This window comes from Papio anubis, chromosome 7 (genome assembly GCF_008728515.1).
Source record: "Papio anubis isolate 15944 chromosome 7, Panubis1.0, whole genome shotgun sequence".
Classification (NCBI taxonomy): Eukaryota; Metazoa; Chordata; class Mammalia; order Primates; family Cercopithecidae; genus Papio; species Papio anubis.
The window spans coordinates 29867354-29888985 of record NC_044982.1 but is presented as its reverse complement, the minus strand read 5'-3'; the positions used below and the strand labels follow the sequence as shown (position 1 = coordinate 29888985).

At 42.4% G+C, this 21632-nt stretch overlaps 1 protein-coding gene and 1 pseudogene across 10 annotated transcripts in view; both read right to left on the bottom strand.

The window, feature by feature from the left end:
* Positions 1-2185: 2185 nt before the first annotated feature.
* LOC103886374 lies at positions 2186-3346 on the bottom strand (annotated as a pseudogene). Its single transcript, XR_004184851.1, has one exon. The product of XR_004184851.1 is annotated as an uncharacterized LOC103886374 (transcript).
* The window catches only part of ANGEL1 (angel homolog 1), a 50190-nt gene continuing 30743 nt past the window's right edge, over positions 2186-21632 (bottom strand). For all 9 annotated transcript variants that reach the window (XM_021941420.2, XM_009212008.4, XM_031667941.1 and 6 more), the window contains 5 exons: positions 19057-19183; positions 18646-18756; positions 6564-6633; positions 5876-6039; positions 2186-4329 (listed from right to left, as the gene is read on the bottom strand). In XM_021941420.2, coding sequence (XP_021797112.2) covers positions 4169-4329; positions 5876-6039; positions 6564-6633; positions 18646-18756; positions 19057-19183 — 633 coding nt within the window. In that variant the 3' untranslated portion in view covers positions 2186-4168. The remainder of the gene's footprint in view (positions 4330-5875; positions 6040-6563; positions 6634-18645; positions 18757-19056; positions 19184-21632) is intronic.

Sequence of the window (21632 nt, the reverse complement as noted above, 5' to 3'; positions counted from 1 at the left end):
CCAACAGAGAGCAGAATGGGGTTACCAGAGGCTGGGAAAGGCAGGGGAGGAGAATGAAGAGCAGGTGGGTGGTACAAAAATACGGTGAGAAGGACTAAGTTCTAGTATTTGATAGTATAGTAGGGAGACTACAGTTAACAATTTATTGTATATTTCAAAATAGCTAGAAGAATTGGAATGTTCCCAGCACAAGGAAAAGATAAATGCTTGAGGTGATAAACGTCCTTAAATATCCTGACTGGTCATTACAGTTTGTATGCATATATCAAAGTATCACATGCAGCCCCAGAATATGTACAACTATCACACGTCAATTTTAAAAAGGAAAAACAAAACAACCAGAACATTCCTCTAGTTAGTAGCTACAGCAGGGCAGGAACTGGAGAGAAAAACAAAACAAAAAAAGCAGCAGCCTCCTCACTGGCCATTTCCCGTCTTGGTCTCCAGTAGAAAACTGCCTCTGAGCTCCCCAAGCCCAGGCCCCCACCACCAGCGTCTGCCTTCCAAGAAAACCTGCCTCGCCTGATCCTGGAAAGGCTTGTGAGAAATTTGGGGTGGTAAGAAATAAACCAAAGGAGAGTCTCCAATTCTATCTCTGGGATTTCTGTTTCCTCAGATGTAAAGGTCGAATCTGAACACCACCTAAACCGCCACCACACAGTGCTACTGTCTTTGCTAGCTGAGGTGGAAGTACTGTGTAAACTTAACAGAAGTGCCGTGCAGATGCTGACTGACTGAGGCAACTAGGAGGAACCCTCCCTGCCAGGAAGGGGTTTTTGGGGATATACCTCAAAGCTTAGGGCTTTCAAATACTTCCCAGTCAATGGGCCCAACTGTCCAGCCTGGCTGGGGTAACTATCTGCTCCCAACTCCTACCAGTAATTCTCTGGAATTCTTAGCACCCTTTTCTTGCCAAAGCCCAAACAAAGCAATTTCAGATCTGAAAATTCTTCACAAGTAGAAGTGATTATTAACTTTAATTTCTATTTCACCAAGGAATGTGAACTGAAATACAGAGCGGTTAAGTAACTTACCTATAGTCACCAACCGAACAGGCCAAGAGGACAAATGATGTTCCTAATCCCTAGCTGAGTTTTCTTTTTTCTCCTTTTTTTTTTTTTTGAGATGGAGTTTCGCTCTTGTTGCCCAGGCTGGAGTGCAATGGCGCGATCTCGGCTCACCGCAACTTCCACCTCCCAGGTTTAAGTGATTTTCCTGCCTCAGGTTCCAAGTCGCTGGGATTACAGGCATGCACCATCATGCCCAGCTAATTTTGTGTTTTTAGTAGAGACGGGGTTTCTTCATGTCGGTCAGGCTGGTCTGGAACTCCTGAGCTCAGGTGATCCGCCCGCCTCAGCCTCCCAAAGTGCTGGGATTACAGGTGTGAGCCACCGTGCCCAGCTGCTGAATTTTCTTTTTACTAAATCAGTGAGTGGATTGCAACCCAGGTAGTGCAATGGAAGCAACCAAGTGGCTTTAAATCAATCAGATTCTCAGAGACTGATTCAGAGGCCTGGTGTGGGTTCTGGGAACCTGTTCAGGTAAGACAGAAAACCAGACCTGGTTTCAGGGCTCCCAGTGGACATGTGGGCTTGGCTGGTCTTACTGCATAGGGAGGCTGGAGGACAAAAGCACCAGTAGAGTTAGGCCTAGGAAGGAAGAGACATTTTTCCAGCGACAGATGGCCCACTGCTCAGCCCTGGCTCCAGAATGCAAAAGAGATCAGAAATAGATGCTCAGCAAGAGGCATGTGCCACCCGCATCATGTCTCATGCAGCTGCCATAGCTTTAACCAAGAAAACACACATCTTATCCCACTTTGCACAGACCCTCCTGAAGCGCAGTAGACACTAGAGGGAGGCATTGGGGGGAGCAGATGGAGGAAGAATGAAAAGCAGTCCAAAGAGTCATTCTCTCACTTGGCAAGGACAGAAGAAAGCTATACCCCAACAGTGTCAAGGCAGGCGGTTTCACTCAAGCCCTGTTCCTCCCAGGCCTCAGAGCAGTGGGAATTTACCTCAGCTAATAGAGGGAAACCTTACAACACATTTCTCAATCTAGATTTATGTCTTGAGACCCCACCCCAAAATCAAAAGCTCCTCAGTCTCTTCCTCTGCCCACCTCATTCTTCAGGCCCTCTCTCAAGGACCTAATCCCTTCAGGATCCTAAAAAAATGACCAACAATGGGGGGAAAAAAAGGTAAACCTTTATTTGGAAAAAGAGTTTAATAACCATTTAAAACCCCATTTCATATTCAAAACAGAAACAAGTAAGAAAGCAAGGAAAAGATAAACTATCAAGCACCTGCCCTCTGCCCTCGCTAGCCATTTTAAAGCTGCATTTCCCAGCAGAAGAGAACAGTAACGGGCCCTAGTCCTAGGAACCCATAGGGCACTGGCTTGAGACCCTTTTAGGCAGTGTCCAGGGGATGGACAGACAGAATGAATGGTGGGGTGTAGACAGACCTGGGGCTCAGACAGGCACATGCCCAGTACCCAGGAAACAAAGTTTAAAAATATACACACATAGAAAAATAAATTCCCTAGAACATAGGCATGGAAAGCTTCTAACCATGAATGCAGCAGCACAATTCAAACTGGGTCTTTGGCTTTCAAAAAAAGGAAAGAACCTTAACCCCTGGCTCACTGTCCCAAACTCAAGTCTCTTGGCCACTGTCTTCAGTCCCACTCTGAAGGTCGAGTGAGGCAAAAGCACTCAAATCTACCAGGGCCAGCAGCCACTCTGACTTAGGGAGATGTGTGGAGGGGCTGGCCCAGGATCTCCCAAGGCCACACCCCAGCAATGAAAGATTAAGGCATGCAGGTGACACAGTGTGGACTAAGGAGTCCCCTGAATAAGCCAGGGCACCTCTGTGTGAGGGGAGGGAAAGCAGAGGCAACAAGCAGCTAAAGCCTTGCTGGACAGAGCCAATCTGCAAACACTGCCACTTCAAATTCTTGGACCAGTTTTGTCCAAGGCCACCTTTCTGCTGAGGCAGTTTGGACTACCAGGGTTTTCTAGAAAGGAAATGGAAGGGAAGCGGGAGACGGGAGGTAGCAGAAAGTAAAAAGTGGTGGGAGGAGAGGAACAGAAAACTGCTTCTTAGAAGTGGAGAGGAAAAGAGAATCAGTTTAGGTCTTGAGTCCCACCTGAGGCAGCTGCAGAGTCTACCTGCTCCTTCCCCTACTGGAACTCCTACCCTTGCCCCAGTTCTGCAGACTGCAGAGTCCAGTGAAACAAGAGTTTCCTGAAGACTCTTTCTCCTCCTCATCCTTAAATAGTTTTAAACCTCATACCACTACCCTAGCCCAATGAACTCCACATAAGGGTTCAAACTTCCACCTCCCTCAGGGAAGCCTGGGGAAAGGGATGGGCCCTTGAGAAATTACAACAGGTCTGTAGGGAGCTCTGGGTTGGAGGCACAGGGCCCGCTGGGATAAGTAGCGCATCCCCCAAAATTTGCCACTCCAGGATGTGGGCCCCATTTGTTCCCAGAGCCCAGATGCCGGGCCTGCCCTGGTTGGCAGGATGAATGCCTAATGAAACACAGAGGCTAAAAGGAGAGATGGGGCCATGCCCTGCTGCTGCCTAGTCATACACAGGTACTTGGGAAGACTCTGAACCTGCTCCTAGGCCTACAGCCCCAATGTGAAAAGTGGACTGGTCAGAGGCAGGCATGGCTGTGCAGAACAGTCTCACCCCAAGAGGACACATACATGATATGCATATCTCACATGTGCATGCCTGGCAAGAGGGCTGGGCCCAGAGGTCCTGAAGGCAGGGAAAAGGTCAGGTCAGAAGGTACACCAAGAAACAGCCTGAAAGCAAATAACCAATGAAATCAATAACTCCCACAACCCTGGTAATTAAAAATCAAGGGGGAGCTCTGGATACATGGAAGGAAGGGGGAGCCCCCCTTCTGCCTCTCCCAAGGCCACTGAGTGTGTGGCACAGGATTAGGAAGAGGTTGGGGTGAGGCAAGGACCACAGGCAGAGAACGCGGCCAGGCCTGGAGAAAATCTAACCATGGGAAAAAGGGAACAAGGAGGGGGAAGGGAGGGGATGTAAGTTTCTTGGATCTAAGTTTCCAGAAGCATGGGATTTTTCCACAGTCTCTGATCCAGTGAGCTCTTCTGAAAGAGAAGCTCTCTTCCCCTGGGAGCCCCGTCATGGAGCGGTGACTTCCATCCCGAAGCTGGCTAGCAGGCAGAGGTGGTCTGAAGAGCAGAAGGGGTTGGGTAAGCCATTGGCAGCCCAGAGAATCTCTTCAGAGAGAAGGGAGAGACGACCCAGGAGCTTGAGAGTTCCATCTCGATACAGCCTGTGATCTGGAGCACAAAGCAAAAGCCAATGGGTAAAAGCAGCCACAGCCACGCTGCATGGGCAGGCAGTGGCAGAGCCCTCTGGGAACTATGCCTTCTGCAGGCTGCATCCCCTTGGCTGCCCACCGCCCCTCACCTCCTCTTGCAGCATCTGGCTGAGGAGGCCTCATTTTCTCAGAGATACTCCATAATATCATCAACGAATATAGACAGGTGAGTTCTGGGGGACTGGGGCAAGCTGGAGAGCCCACCATTACAAGATCTTTTGATTTTCCAAGAGAAGCTAGAGATCCAGGTTTTCTATATAAAATCTGATTTTTTTTTTTTTTTTTTAAGATGGAGTCTCACTCCGTTGCCCAGGCTGAAGTGCAGTGGCGGAATCTCAGCTCACTGCAACCTCCGACCCCCGGGTTCAAGCGATTCTCCTGCCTCAGCTTCCTGAGTAGCTGGGATTACAGGTGCCTGCCGCCATGCCTAGCTAATTTTTGTATTTTTAGTAGAGATGGGGTTTCACCATCTTGGCCAGGCTGGTCTTGAACTCCTGACCTCGTGATCTACCCACCTCGGCCTCCCAAAGTGCTGGGATTACAGGTGTGAGCCACTGCGCCCAGCCCATAAAATCTGAATTTTAAACATAAGCCATCAATTCAAATACTTTAAAAAAAATTTTTTTTTTTCTTTTTTTGGTGACAGAGTCTTGCTCTGTCGCCCAGGCTGGAGTACAGTGGTACAATCTCCCGTGTTCAAGTGATTCTCCTGCCTCAACCTCCTGAGTAGCTGGAATTATAGGCACCTGCCACCATGCCTGGCTAATTTTTTTTTTTTGAGACAGAGTTTTATGCTTGTTGCCCAGGCTGGAGTGCAGTGGCGCGATCTTGGCTGACTGTAACCTCCGCCTCCCGATTTCAAGCGATTCTCCTGCCTCGCCTCCCAAGTAGCTGGGATTACAGGCACCACCACCACATCTGGCTAATTTTTTGTATTTTTAGTAGAGACAGGGTTTCATCATGTGGCTAGGCTGGTCTCACTCCTAACCTCAAGTGATCCACCCACCTTGGCCTCCCAAAGTGCTGGGATTACTGGTGTGAACCAATAATACACGTGCCTGGCCATAACAGTAATACACATGCCTGGCGAAAAAGAAACATTCTTTACACAATATAGGCATGGGGCTGGGAGACTGCTATACTGTGCCTACTGGTATGGGGAGAGGAGACAGAAAATAAGGTCTCTAACCTAACCAAGTCCCCCACTCAGTGGCTGCCATTAAACAAATTCAACTACTTCCTAGATCTCTATTTTTACCTCTAAAATGGGGATTGGAGTGATTGTCCTACCCTCCTCTCTTTAATGCTGCAAGAGTAAAAAGAGACAAGGCAGGCAAGTGGCCTATGAGGAGAATGATAAGGATGACCTGCGCAAGGGAGGTATGAAATCTGCTCCTTTACTGGTTAAATCCCAGCAGCCCAAGACATGCTACCAAATGCCTGACCTACCATTAGCTGTTCCCAGGGACCTAGGGGTGGAGGAACGCAGGGTACATCAGGCTTACCAGTTCTGTTCCCATTTTCGCAGGACTCAGCTGAGAAGAAGATGTAATCTACTGTCATTCCAAGACCCAATGGCATTGTAGTGACCTCTGGGCGGCCACGCTGGGGCAGGAAGTGGGTATATACTGAGGTCAGGTGGAGGCAGTGCTGGATGGTACCTACAGTCCTACAGGGATGAAGGGGGAAATATTAGTCAACAAAAATTACTAAATTTTCCCTAGGTCACTTTTTCTGTGGGTTTTATGAAGATTTTTTTTAAAAGGATGATCTCAAATGACTCAATCTCAGCCAATTCCTTCCCATGCTAACAAGGGGCTGGCAGTCTTAGCTAAAATTAGCCTAGAAACACACATTTGTACTGAAACTCCCTGACACTCCTTATCCCCCACTATCTGCTTGTTACCTGGTAAAGTATACCCAATGTACCCCTGTCTGGGGCCCAGGCCTCTTTTGTGAGGCTTTACCCTCTGAGGAAAGAGTACACAGCCTTTTTACCTGCAGGAACATGGGTGGGTCACCTCTGGCTTCTGCATACCTACATAACCCTCTATAAGCTTAGCAGATATTAGGGGAAAAAGAGCTTATCAAAAAGTGCTCCCCCAAGTCAGCCTCAGGACAACCAGTGGGAATCTCTCTCTTACACCTAGGCTAGGGCTGGATTGAAAACAGAAGAGAACTGGAGAGGGTTACCTGGAGGAGGCAGGCTCAAGCTCCGATGTGTCTTCCTCAAAGACAGACTCAGCCCAACCTGCAGGTCGCTCTGCAGAGGACCAGAGAGAAAAAGGTTTTCTCATCCACAGACAGTGAAACAGGGTCAGAACCTTTCACCCTAAAATCCCTCTGATACTTGACTGGACTGCTTCAGAAGGATCCAGGAGGAGAAAGGGAAGAGAAACAGTGAGGAGGAGAAGATGACTATAAACCAAAGTCAAAAACCTCAAAAAGCAGATGTAGGGCGTCTAACACAGCATTATCTTCTGTGGCTCCTCACCTTTGTTTTTCTTTGATTTAAAAAAAAAATAAGCCATATAGTCACATGGTACAAAATCAAAATGTAGCAAAAAATATCAGTGAAGTTTCCCTCTCATTTGCCCTCCTCTGCCACTCAATTCTCTTTTCCAGAAGCCACCAATGTTACCAAATTCCTGGTATATTCCTTCAAAGACTTTCTATTACATACCATCCATTGTGTGTGTCTATGTATGTATGCATACATGTATATATACATACACATTACATATATGTATACATCTATAAGCACACACATACATATTATACATACGAATGTTAAAAAAGGAAGATACAAATTACCAATATCAGGAAAGAAAGAAGGGACATTAGTACAGATCCTACTAACATTAGCAGGATAACAAGGATCAGCAACAACACTGACAAGCCCTCAGCTAGACCAAGAAAACAGAATACTCAAATTACTAAAATCAGAAATGAAAGAGGGGCCATCACCAGCCATTTAGAAATAAAAAATAACTATAAGTGAATGCTATAAATAACTAGATACCAACAAATTGGATAACTCATATAAAATTGAAAAATTCCTAGAAAGACACAAACTATGCAAAATAACTCAAGAAAAAACAGAAAATCTGAATACGCCTATAACAAATAAAGAGACTGAATTTGTAATTTTAAAACATCCCACAAAGAAAACACCAGGCTCAATGGCTTCACTGTAGAATTCCAGCACACATTTCAAGAGGAATTCATACAAATCCTTCACAAACACTTCCAAAAAAAAAAGAGGAGACACTTAACTCATGAGGCATTACTCTGACACCAAAACTAGATAAAATGTCACAACAAAAACTATAGACCAATATCCCTTATGAATACAGATGTAAAATTCCTCAATAAAATATCAGCAAACCAAATCCAGCAAAATATAATGATTAGAGACTATGACCAAATAAGATTTATCCTAGGAATGTCAGCATGGTTTAACATCTGAAAATCATAGAATGTGATACGTCACAATAGAACACTTAAGTTTGAAGAAAAAAAAAAAAAGCCACATGATTATCTGGACAGAGGAAAAACATTTGACAAAATCCAACACCCTTTCATGAGTTAAAAACACTCAAAACACTAGGAATAGAAGAAAACTTTCTCAATCTGATAAAGACAATCTATAAAAAACTCACAGCTAATATCATACTTAATGATGAAAGACTGAAAGCTTTACCCTTAAGATCAGAAACAAAAGGGTGTCTGTTCTCACCAGTTCTATTTGACACTGTACCAAAAGTTTTAGTCAGAGTATTTACGACAGAAAAAGAAATAAAAGGTATCCAGATTGGAGTAGAAGGAATACTATTTCTATTTGCAAGATGACATGATCTTATATAGAGAAAATCCTAAGAAATCCACTAAGAAACTATTAGAACTAATAAATGAGTTCAGCAAGATTGCAGGTACAAGATCAATACACAAAATACTTCTATACAGTAGCAATCAACAATCCAAATATGAAAGAAAACAATTCCATCTACAATAGCATCAAAAAATGAAATAATTAGGAAAAATTTAATAAAAATAGTGTAGGCACACTAAAAATTACAAAACTTGGAAAGCAATTAAAGATCTAAATAAGGAAAACCAGCCCATGTTCATTGGCCATAAGACAATATTATTAAAATGGCAATAGTTCCCTAGGCAACAGACTGAGTCCCTGTCACAGAAAGGAAAGAAAGGAAAGGGGAGAGAAGAAAAAGGAGAGGAGGGGAGAGGGGAAAAAAGTAAAGAGGAGAGGGGAGGAGAAGGAAGAGGGGAGGGGAAGGAAGAAGAGGGAGGAAAGGGGAGAGGAGGAGAAAAAGGAGGAATAAAAAGGAAAGGAAAGGAAAGATCTGTAGATGCCTATCAAAATCCCAACTGGTTGGTTTTTGGTTTTTTTTTTTTTTTTTTTTTGAGACGGAGTCTCGCTCTGTCGCCCGGGCTGGAGTGCAGTGGCCGGATCTCAGCTCACTGCAAGCTCCGCCTCCCGGGTTCACGCCATTCTCCTGCCTCGGCCTCCCGAGTAGCTGGGACTACAGGCGCCCGCCACCTCGCCCGGCTAGTTTTTTGTATTTTTTAGTAGAGATGGGGTTTCACGGTGTTCGCCAGGATGGTCTCGATCTCCTGACCTCGTGATCCGCCCATCTCGGCCTCCCAAAGTGCTGGGATTACAGGCTTGAGCCACCGCGCCCGGCCATGTTTTTTTTTTTTTTTTTTGCAGAAATGGATATGATGATCCTAAATTTCATGTGGAAATGCAAGAGACCCGGAAGAGACAAAAATCATCTTAAAAACAACAAAGTCAGAGAACTTACTCATCCTTATTTCAAAAGTACAGTAATCCACCTTATCCATGGGGGATACATACCCAGACCCCCAGCAGATGCCTGAAACAATGGACAGTACCAAACCCTAAATATACTGTTTTTTCCTAAACATACCTATAATAAAGCTGACTTTATAAATTATGTACAGTAAAAGATTAACAATAACTAATAATAAAATAGAACAATTATAACAATATATTGTAATAAGGTATGTGAATGTGGTCTCTCTCTCCCTCAGAGTATCTTAATGTTTTTGAACCTCAGTTGACCATGAGTAACTGAAACCAAGGAAGGCAAAATCACTGAGAAGGTGGACTACTATATACAAAACTATTGTAACCAAGACAGTGTGGTTCTGGCATAAGGACAGACACAGGAAGGGAACAGAACTGAGAGTCCAGAAATACATACATCTATGGTCAACTGATTTTTGACAAGGGGAGAAGTGAATGGAAAGTGACTCATGGGTGTAAGGTTTCCTTTGTGGGTGATGAAAATGTTCTAAAATTAGATCATGGTGATGGTCACACAACCCTGAATATACTAAAAGCCAATTAATTACACACTTAAAATGGGAGGATTTTATGACATGTGAATTTCATGTCAATAAAACTGTTCAAAAAAAGGATATGGGAATGTTATGAACAACTTCATGCCAATATATTTGATAGTTTAGATGAAATGAAATACCCACTTAGGCCAGGCGCGGTGGCTCACGCCTGTAATCCCAGAACTTTGGGAGGCTGGGGCAGGCAGATCACGAGGTCAGGAGATTGAGACCATCCTGGCTAAAACAGTGAAACCCTGTCTCTACTAAAAATACAAACAATTAGCCGGGCGTGGTGGTGGGTGCCTGTAACCCCAGCTACTCGGGAGTTGAGGCAGAAGAATCACTTGAACATCGGAGGCAGAGATTGCAGTGAGCCGAGATCGTGCCACTGCACTCCAGCGTGAGCAACAGAGCGAGACTCCATCTCAAAAAAAAAAAAAAAAGAAAAAAGAAATTCCCCTTTATATGCCTTATATTCTTCCTGTTAGATTTCTATATTTTTTTGTTGTTGTTCTTACACAGTGTATTTTTTTCATTATATCTTTTAATAAACATGTATCTTTATAAAGGAACACTACTAAGTTCTGCACATTAATTTTGTACCCAGTTTACCTTCCAGAATTATCTCAATGCTTAATGCTGTTTTAGTTTATTCTCTTGGATTACCAGTTTTAAAACAATATCATCAGCAAGTAATAATTTACCCCCTCCTTTCCACTTTTATGCTTCTATTTTGCTATATTTCTATTTTCTACTTCTAATTCTGTTGGCTGGTATCTCCAAACACAGTTAAATCATGATAGTCTTGTCCTTGTCTTGTTCCTAACTTTAACAGGAATGCTATTAGAGTTTTTTTCTTTAATCAAGATGCTGTTTGGAGTTGAAATAAATATATTTCAATGGTGTAAGAAATTATCCATTTTTTTCTTAAGAGGGTTCATTTTAAAAGAATCTAGAATAGATGTTGAAGGTTAACAGATGTCTCTTCAACATCTATACAGAGAATGGCACAGGTTTCATATATTTTAGGTTTCACACATATATAAAATTATGTTAATAGATATCTCAATATTGAACTATCCCTATATTTCTAATAAACTGCAGTTGGTCATGGTATATTACTCTTTCAATGTGCTGCTAGATTTTGTTTCCTGATCTTCCATTTAAATTTTTTTGCATCAATATTCATAGGTGGAGAACATTAGAGTCTGTAGTTTTCTCTTTCTGCGTATTTGTCAGGTGTCGGTGTCAATATTATTTCATAAAAATAACCTGGCCCCTTTCTCTGTCTGTACTTTGTAACAATTTAAATAATGGAAATATATGTTTTGAAAGGTTTGAGGACATTCCCTATCAATCTGAGCCTGGTGTTTCTGAGGGACTGTATCTCTGAGAACTTTTCCTATTATTTTTCACCCCATGGTCATTAATCTATTTAGACAATCTCCATGGGAATCAGTTTTAGTAAATTACATTTATATGTCAACCAAATTTTCCATTTCTTTTGCACTTAGTTGAGCAAAAACAACAACAAAAACCCTTGTGATTCTTGATTCCTCTGCATCTGGATGCTTGTTACTGCTCCTCTTTTCCCCCTTACATAGGTTAGCTAATGAGCTTTTTTAATTGACAGCTGTTTTTCATCCAAGCAACCAACTCTTAAGGGTTTATGAGTTCTTCCATTTTTCTGTTTTTAAAATTATTTCCATTTGAATCTTCTTTCCTTCTGCTTTCAGTTTCTTTCTTTTTTCTAATTTCTTGAACTGGGTGCCTTAATTCACTTTCATCCCTTCATATCTATTAATATCATTCTGATTCTAAATATTCTACGTAATTCTATGAATTTTTCCCTGAACACCATTTTGGCTATATCCAACAAATATAATGGTATTTTCATTATTGTTATTTTCCAGATATTCTGCAATTTCAGTTTAAATTTTCCTCTTTGATCAAAAAGTTTTTTAAATGTCCAGTTCACAGTATTTTTTTCTTTTTCTTTTTTTTTTTTTTTTTTCTTTTTTGAGCTAGGGTCTCGCTCTGTCACTCAGGCAGAGGTGTGATCACAGCTCACTGCAGCCTTGACCTTCCGGGCTCAAGCCATCCTTTCACCTTAGCCTCTGGGTGGCTGGGAGTATAGGCACATGCCACCATGCCTGGCTAATTTTTCTATTTTTTGCAGAGACAGGGTTTTGCCACATTGCACAGGCTTATTTCGAACTCCAGGACTCAAGAGAATCTATTGCTTCAGCCAGCCTCCCAAAGTTCTGGATTACAGGCGTCAGCCACTGTGCCCAGCCTGTTTTTCAATTTTAACTTACATGTTTATTGCATGTGCTTTATGATCTAATATATGATCAATTCCTAAGAATTTCCTATGAATTCTTAGAAAGAAAATGTCCTCTCTGCTGTCAATGTTCGGTGTTTGATATATATGAATCAGATTTATCATCCGACATGTTACTTAGTTATTCTATATTCTTAGTCATCTTTTATCTACCTGATCTACTGCAGACTCAGAAAGATCAATTAAAGCCTTCTACCTTTAGTTATTGTCCATTACTCCATGTTACAGCCTATGGTTTCACTTTGTGATTGTTGATGCAATGTTATTTGGAGCATAAACATTCTTAACACTAGTATCTTTGAGTTACATCCTTTATCATTACAATATGCCACACACACACACACACACACATACAAAGTCACAGTGACCTGCAGGATCTTAAACATGATTTCCCTAGACACCATGTTTACCACGCAGCACCGTGAACAAACAGTACTGCTCTGGCAGTTATACAGGACTTAAGGCTTTCATCTACTCTGCTCCAGGTCACATGAGCTGCGCTACCTCTACATGAGCTCCAGCCTCTTCCTGGGCCCATTCAGCAATAGTAGCAGCCAAACACATGCAAGTTCCTCTACAAGTACTTGGGAAGAGGATCCTCAGTTGTATCACACAACAGCCAGTAGAGAAGCTGGATTTAGGACTTTCCCGCTCTTTTATGTTAGCTGTAGGCTTGTTAAAAAACAAACAAGCTAAAATTAACTTTTCTGCTTAGAAAACTGACCAGACAGGCCAGACACAGTGGCTCACACCTGTAATCCTAGCACTTTGGGAGGCTGAGGCAGGGGGATCACTTGAGGCCAGGATTCAAGACCAGCTTGGCCAACATGGTGAAACCCTATCTCTACTAAGACTACAAAAAGTTAGCTGGGCATGGTGGCACGCACCTGCAATCCCAGCTACTTGGGAGGCTGAGGCAGGAGAATCATTTGAGCCCAGGAGACAGAGGTTGCAGTGAGCAACAGAGTGAGACTCTGGGCACCCCAGCCTGGGCAACAGAGTGAGACCCTATCTCAAAAAAGAAAAGAAAAGAAAAAGAAAACTGACCAGATAGCCTTAGCCTTTGCTGTGTGACTATGTGACCTTCTGGTCAGTTTGTTAACTAGGAGTTTATAAAAATCACCCATTAGCGATTGCCTTTTCTGTAATGTGCTAAATTGTGCACATGGTTTGCTCTTACTTGTTAAAAGACTTAAAGCTCCAAGATTCAGTGTAATGGGCCAGTGCCTAAGAGAAAGAAAACACAGTAATTCCTTTTAATGTCTGCTATGGTCTAAATGTTTGTGTCCCCACAACCAAATTCATATGTTGAAATCCTAACCCCCACAGTGATGACAGAAGGAGGTGGCACTTGGCACCTTGGGAGGTGATTAGGTCATGAGTGTGGGGTCCTCACGGATAGGATTAGTGATCTTATAAAAGATGCCCAAAAGAGACCCCTTTCCTCTTCCTCTTCCACCATTGAGAAGATGATGCTCATGAATCAGGAAGCAGGCCCTCACCAGACACCAAATTTGCCAGTGCCCTTTTTTTTTTTTTAAAGACAGGGTCTCTGTTGCCGAGGCGGGAGTGCAGTGGGGCAATCATAGCTCACTGTAACTTCAAACTTCTGGGCTCAAGTGATCCTCCCACCTCAGCCTCCTGAGTAGCTAAGGCTACAGTTGCATGCCATCATGCCCAACTCATCTTTTTGAATTTTCTGTAGAGACAGGGTCTTGCTATGTTGCTCAGACTGGTCTCAAACTCCTGGCCTCAAGTAATCCTTCCATCTCAGCCTCCCAAAGTGCTGGGATTACAGGTGTGAACCATTGTACTCAGCCTCTGCCAGTGCCTTGATCTTCAACTTCCCGGCCTCTAGAACCATGAGAAATAAATTTCTATTGTTTAAAAGCTACCCAGTTTATGGTATCTTGTTACAACAGCCCAAATGGACTAAGACAGTATCTTTAAGAACCATACTGGAAAAAAGAAATCATTCATAATAGAAATGTTAACAATGAGGGAGAACTTAAAAATTAAATACCCTTTTAACAAATTATTCCATTACAAAGGGAGTTGGGGGCTGGGCCTGGTGGCTCACACCTGTAATCCCAGCCCTTTGGGAGGCCAAGGTGGGTGGATCATTTGAGGCCAGGACTTTAAGACCAGCCTGGCCAACGTGGTGAAACCCTGTTTCTACTAAAAATACAAAAACCATCTGGGCGTGGTGTCACATGCCTGTATATCCCAGTTACTCGGGAGGCTGAGGCACAAGAATTGCTTGAACCCAGGAGGCAAAGGTTGCGGTGAGCCAAGATTGTGTCATGGCACTCTAACCTGAGTGACAGAGTGAGATTCCGTCTCAAAAAAAAAAAAACCAAAACAAACAAACAAAAAAAAAAAACAAAGGGAGTTGGAAATAGTAAAAATCACAATGTATTTTATTATACACATTGATGGCGCAGAATGCTCCACTACAATGCAATGTCAGCTTATGGGAAAATCAAACCATCACTACCTAGCACTGAATCTTTCTTTGTACTCCAAGGCTCCCCATTCAAGCTAGTGTCACAGTTAAGTTGTCATGTTTTGAAATGCACAGTTGGGTTGGATGATTCTGGTATTGAACTGGAAATATTGTTAGCATATCTAAACAGAGCCTCTAGAAAAAATGAACTCACACACTAAGATCTCCTTGTACTCCATTCATGGCCCTTTTAAAATAAGGATAGTTGGCTGGGCATGGTGGCTCACTCCTATAATCCTAGCACTTTGAGAGGTCGAGTCGGGAGGAAGGCTCAAGAGTTCGGGACCAGACTTGGCAACATGGTGAAACCCCATGTCTACAAAAATTACAAAAATTAGCTCGGCATGGTATCATGTGCCTATAGTCCCAGCTACTCGGAAGGCTGAGGTGGGAGGATCACTCGAGCCTAGGAGATCAAGGCTACACAGTGAGCCGCGACTGTACCACTGCACTCCAGCCTGGGTGAAACAGTGAGACTCTGTCATGAAAAAAAAAAATTTAGATTTAGAGTCTTTAAAAGAGATTCATCAAGAGCCTGTTCAGCCCTGGGTAGGAGCATTGAACAAACAGAAGGGTACATTCAGAGTATGTGGAGAATGAGTGTGTTTACCCAAATCTAATCTCAATTTTCAAAATACTACTGTTATTTTGCACCTTTGGGGAACTGGCTATTTTGCCCCTATAGAATGAGTCTTTTCTACCTACAAAGTGGTTGTCAGTATATATTTTAAAGGTTCTTGGTTTAATTTTGTTACTATTTATTTTATGTTTCATTCAAGTATATCACTGATTTAAATAACCTATTCTTAATATGAAATTATCTAAGTGAGATCCTGTTACTGTTTTTGTAATCCTAAACCACTGAGCTCCTCTGCCTGAACCTGACTGACACAGAATTTACTTATCCCAGTTCCTGTACCTGCTGGTTCACTCAATACAGGGTGGCCATCATTGTTATTACTATTGCTATTGACAGAGCTATAATAATACTTTCACTTTGCAATTAAAAATAAACTGGGCCACAGACATGTTTGTTGCTCTGTGAAAAACGCCAATTCAAATTAAACTCTTACAAGAAAAAAATAAATTCAGTGTTAATCAGCAGTCCTTTTACTATAGTTTTCCCAGCCATTGCTTGGTTGCCTTCAGTTACTCCTCTAGTAGTTTCTTGAAGAAAGGTTGTTAGTTGAGTATAATATTCTTGAACTATATCTTCTTTCCTAGAAACCTTAATCCACTGTCTTCTGGAGTTGGATGTCAATATTAAGAAGTCTGAAGTCTTCCGGGTGCGCTGGCTCACATCTGTAATCCTAGCACTTTGGGAGGCTGAGGTGGGCAGATCACCTGAGGTCAGGTGTTTGAGACCAGCCTGGCCAACATGGTGAAACCCCATCTCTACTAAAAATACAAAACAATTAGCCATGCATGGTGGTGCATGCCCAGAGTCCCAGCTATTGGGGAGGCTGAGGCAGGAGAATTACTCGAACCCAGGAGGCGGAGGTTGCAGCGAGCCAAGATAGCACCAATGCACTCCAGTCTGGATGACAAAGCAAGACTCTGTCTCAAAAAAAAAAAAAAGAAAAAAAAAAAAAGAAAAAAAAATGGTCTGAGGTCAACCTCATTACTGCTAGACTTCAAAGTAGCTCAATCTTTTAACTGCCCAAAAGACTCTTTCATCTTTGACTTCTAGGAATCTCACTAGAATGTCTTAGTATTAATTCTCCTACATCTTTTTTTTTTTTGCCCAAAAGACTCTTTCATCTTTGACTTCCAAGAACCTCACTAGAATGTCTTAGTATTAATTCTCCTACATCTTTAGTCTCACTGTCACCCAAGCTGGAGTGCAGTGATACGGACATGGCTCACTGCAGCCTTGACCTCCTGGGCTCAAGCAATCCTCTTGCCTCAGCTTCCTGTGTAGCCAGGACCACAGGCACGCGTCACCATGCCTGGCTAATTTTTTGATTTTTTGTAGAGACGGTATCTCACTTTGTTGCCCCGGCTGGTCTCAAACTCCTGGGCTCAAGCAATCTTTCTGTCTTGGTCTCCCAAAATGCTGAGATTATAGGTGTGTGCCAGGGTGCCTGGCTCCTGTACCATTTTTTACTGGGACACATGTCTTCTCAATCTGAAAATTCACATCTTTTCACTTTGGGAAAATCTTTCTTGAATAATTATCTTTAAATATTTTTTCTGTGTTATTATATTATAAGCTTTCTTCTTTGGGAACTCTAATTATGTATAAGTTAAATCTCCTTTATCTTTCACTACTGTCATTTTGTCTCTAATCCTTTCTAACCTTTTACTTCTCATTTTGTTTGTTTTGTTTGGATTTCCGGGCCTGTCTCTTACCTTGTTTTCAACAGTATCTATTCCTACTTGTGCTGCATACAATTTTGTCTTTATTTTTTGTAATATTTTTATGTTTTATTCCACTTCTTTTCTGAGCTCTGCAGCTTACATTTCATCTTCTGATGTTTTGCCACATGCCTGAACTTACTTTATAGGCAGTTATTTTTGTGCTCTTTCTTTCATAAAGACAATTTCTTGACCGGGCACAGTGGCTCACGCCTGTAATCCTAGCACTTTGGGAGGCCAAGGCAGGCAGACTGCCTGAGGTCAGGAGTTCGAGACCAGCCTGGGCAACATGGTGAAACCCCCATCTCTACTACAATCAAAAAAAAAAAAAAATAGGCATGGCAGCGTGCGCCTGTAATCCCAGCTACTCCGGAGGCTGAAGCAAGAGAATTACTTGAACCCAGGAGGCGGAGGTTGCAGTGAGTCAAGATGGTGCCACTGCACTCCAGCCTGGTGACAGAGTGAGACTCCGTCATAAAAAAATAAAATAAAATAAAATAAAATAAAAATAAAGACAATTTCTTTATTCATGAGAAAGTCATCATAATTTCTATAAGCTCCATGGCAATTATTTTTATCTTTGAAGTTAAACATTCTTTATCCGCCTTTTGTTTTTCTGTTCCTTTTTTCTTGTAGTATTTTAGTACAGATTCCATGCTCTTCCTTTTTGACAACCCAGCTTTGAATTAGTTGAGGTTTTTCTCCACCAGTTATTTGTGCAAAGTTTATATAAGGGAAGGACTGGGTATTTCAAGTAACAGGAATTTTCTTTTTGACACAGGGTTATGTAGGCATCCTTTTAATCTTTCTCTCCCAAGCCAAAAGAGATACGCAGCTCTACAAGTATCTTATCTACCCTCTCTACCACTTGACCAGATTGCTTAACAGAAATAAGGCTTGATCCTTGATCAGTCCTTCCTCCACTGCCTCATATGATCAAAATTGGTCCAGAGACTCTCCTATCGTGACCTGTGCTTTCTATTCTTGTTGGAGAAAAAAAAAGGGATTTCGGTTTTATGCTCCAGATGGAAAAAAGTACTCAGCTAGTTCTTTCTGAGATCCACATATCCCCCAGATAAGTCTCTCTATACTTCCTCTAGCACCCCTGCACGATCTCCAGTGCTTCTTGCAGGCATTCCTTCTGTGTTGTGGTTCTTGGTGTCAGGTATCTTCAAATCTCCCAGTTTTGTCTACAATGGAGTTTACATTTCTTTTTTCCATTCTCCTTGTTGCTTTGAAGTGGTTTCAGAGACAAGAAGGGGAGAATGTCAAGTATACGCTGCTACATTCAATCTGAAATTTCTCAGTAGGATCAACTTTTATTAAAACCAGAACCACTGTCACCTTATGATTTTCAAAGCCCCATCGTGTATAACTTCTCCCCTATATATGCTGTACACATGCTAGTCATTAACAACTTAAGTCTAAAAAGGTTAAGTGGCTTACCCAAGCTCTCAAAGCTAGTTAGAACTCAGGTGTCTTGATTCCTGGTCTGGTGCTCTTATCACACTGCACATCCATGCAATGGCCACTGAACTCAACTGAGCTTCCAAGTATACGTATTACCAGAAGCTAATCTCTAAGAACTATACTTAGAAAAGAGCAGGAAACCACATAACTGACAAACATCAGGAGTGAAGAAGAAAGAAGACCAAGAAACTGGGATTAGTTTCCATTACCTGGCTTAGTATCTGTCACCCCTTCCATGAGGACCAATCCTACTGGTCGCTGACAAGCGATGCCGCAGAAGCGGAAACGTAGCAGGAAGTCTCGACCATACTTGCGTCTCTCTGTAAACCAGGAAAAGCCATATAGTGAAAGAAGATGAAGCAACATGCTGAGACCTCCTTAGTACCAAGCAACTTCCAGCATAGATCCACAGAGGAAGGATTCAGAAGACAAGGAGATTTTCCAATGGCTGTGATTTAAAGTTGTCCGTTTTATTGGACGGCCATTGGGAGGACAGTGAGAAAACAGAAGAATATGCTAAGAGAAATGAGGGATTACACTTTTTCTTGTCATTGAGACACCAGCTTTCTCCCAAAATGGACACGAAGACACAGCCAACCAAGAATGTGACGTGTGCTCACCTGATCTGTTGGGGTGACAGGAGGAGACATACTGACAGCAATCAGTGATGCCCAGGGAGCTGGGCCACAGGGGGGCCTGCAGCTTCCTCTGGTAAAGCTGATGAGAGAAGTCTTCCTGTCCAGATACCTGCAAGGAAAGAGCAGGGTGGGAATAAGGAAACCAAGATAGAAAAAGGAAATAACAGCCCATGTTTTGGGACATGTGGACAAATACAAACACACACAATCACACACTACATACATGGTATAAGCAAGCATGTAAGTCTCAGGGGCAGGTTAAAAATAAGGACCAAATTAAAACCATTACTTTTTCACTGGCAACACTGAAATGTCCATGAAACAGGAGGAGGATAAGAGACTGAATCAAGGGGAATCGAATAGTATGAACATGTGGTTCTCTAAATTTTACCTCCAAAAAATCAATACAATTCTCCTCCACAGGGAATATCAACTCTCAGGGGCTTTAAGTTGCAATGGTTAAAGGTTTATCCTCATCTTTGGATCTTCTGGATCAAGGTCTAATATCCTGAACCTATTACTGGGAAACCACAGGGTCAAACCAAATGGGAAAGCACCAAAGCACTTTACCGTATCTACGTCACCATCCTCGGTCAAAGCCAATGAGCAGCCTGGGAACGGACAAAACGTAGTAGGGGAAACATTCGGCAACATCAGTCATCTGCACATCTCCAACGTGTGTAGCAAGTCCCTTTATGCCATTTAACAACAACAAATATTTGAAAGCCAAAAGACACTAGCTAGGTGCTGGGGATAGAGTAGCGATAGACAGAATCCCCCTGCCCTATAACGGCATAAATTTTCAATATGTCATCTGAAGTAAAACAGATCTGCAATTCAATGGCCACTTAATAGCTGTGTGACTTTGGGCAAGTTAGCTAACTCTCTTGGGTTCAATATCTCCTACTATAAAACGGGATAGGCCAGAAGCAGTGGCTCATGCCTGTAATCCCAGCACTTCAGGAGGCCAAGGTAGGTGGATCATCTGAGTTCAGGAGTTCGAGACCAGCCTGGCCAACATGGTAAAACCCCGTCTCTACTAAAAATACAAAAATTAGCCGAGCATGGTGGCACACTCCTGTAATCCCAGCTACTCAGGAGGCTGAGGCAGGAGAATCACATGAACCCAGGAGGCGGAGGTTGCAGTGAGCCAAGATCATGCCATTGCACTCCAACCTGGGCAACAGAGCGAGACTCTGTCTCAAAATATAAATAAATAAAAAAATAAAATGGGATAATAATACCATGTACAGTTAAGAATCTTAATATCACTACCAGTTACTGACTTTGAACCAGATACTGGAAAACACTTTACACGCATTATTTTATTTAATTCACCCAAAAAAACACCTCTGAGGCAGGTCCCATTATATCCCCCATTGTATGGATGAGGCAAATTGGGTTTAAGAAAGTTAAGTAATTTGCTCAAGGTGGCAGAGCAGGGATCTGAATTCAGGACTGTCTGGCTTCAAAGCAAGTGCTCTCATTCACTATGCCTAACAGTGCCTGTCATGTGGCAGGCAGTCAGTTCTTTTCCTCCTTCCCTGAGCTCCTTGATTACAGCTCCTTTAGGGCAAGATCATGCCTTTCTCTGCACACATCTGGCTCATTTACATAAAATCCCATGTGCGCAACAGTAATTCAATCGTCTTGTGTCCTTCCACCATTGTGCCTTGCCAAAAGTTAGTCAATAAATTGAAACAGCAGGGGCAAAATAGAGGAACAAGGAGATTAAGTGACATAAAGAAATCAGCACAAGCTGATAAAACTATGAGGTGTCTGTCATCAACACTCAACAGTTAGAAGGAATGAGATCCATATGCAAATTGCTGAGTGGAAAAAAACAAGCTATAAATGAAACATATAGTAGTGTATCATGTTTATAAAACACACATGGCAGATTACATATTGGCTGTTATAAGCAATCACAGCACAGTATTTGAGGGTAAGAGCTCTGCAGCCAGACCACCTGGTTACAAATCCTGGCTCCACCACTAACTACCCACATAACCTACGGCAAATTACTTCACTTTTCTGGGCTTTAGTTTCCTCATTTATAAAATGAAAGCCATGATGGAAATTGTGAAAACTAATGAGTTAATGAGTATAAAGTGCTCAAAATAGCACATGGCAGAGAGTTAAGTGCTTAACAAATGTAAACACCGATTACAGTATCATAGGAACATAGATATCACTGTAAATGCAAAGAAAACAAGCTAAAAGACTACCACCAAACTTAGAACGGTCATTATGTGACTCTAAGAGAATAGAAAGGGAATGTGGGTAATAAAACAGGCCTGTGCCTTACTGTATAATGTTTAAGTTCCTCCAAGTACATACTCACGTACTACTTGTGAATTAAAAATATTAATGATAAAAACTGAAAAAAATCCCAACATGCCAAAGTACTCAAGAATTCTTAACTTCCAGGCTTGGGTACAAGCTATTCAACATAACAAGAAAAAGGAGGAACAGGCCAGAGCAGGTGTACTGAGGTCCCTGCCACAGAAGAAGCACTGATGCTAACAGCTGAATCTCTCTCTAGACCATGTTCCCAC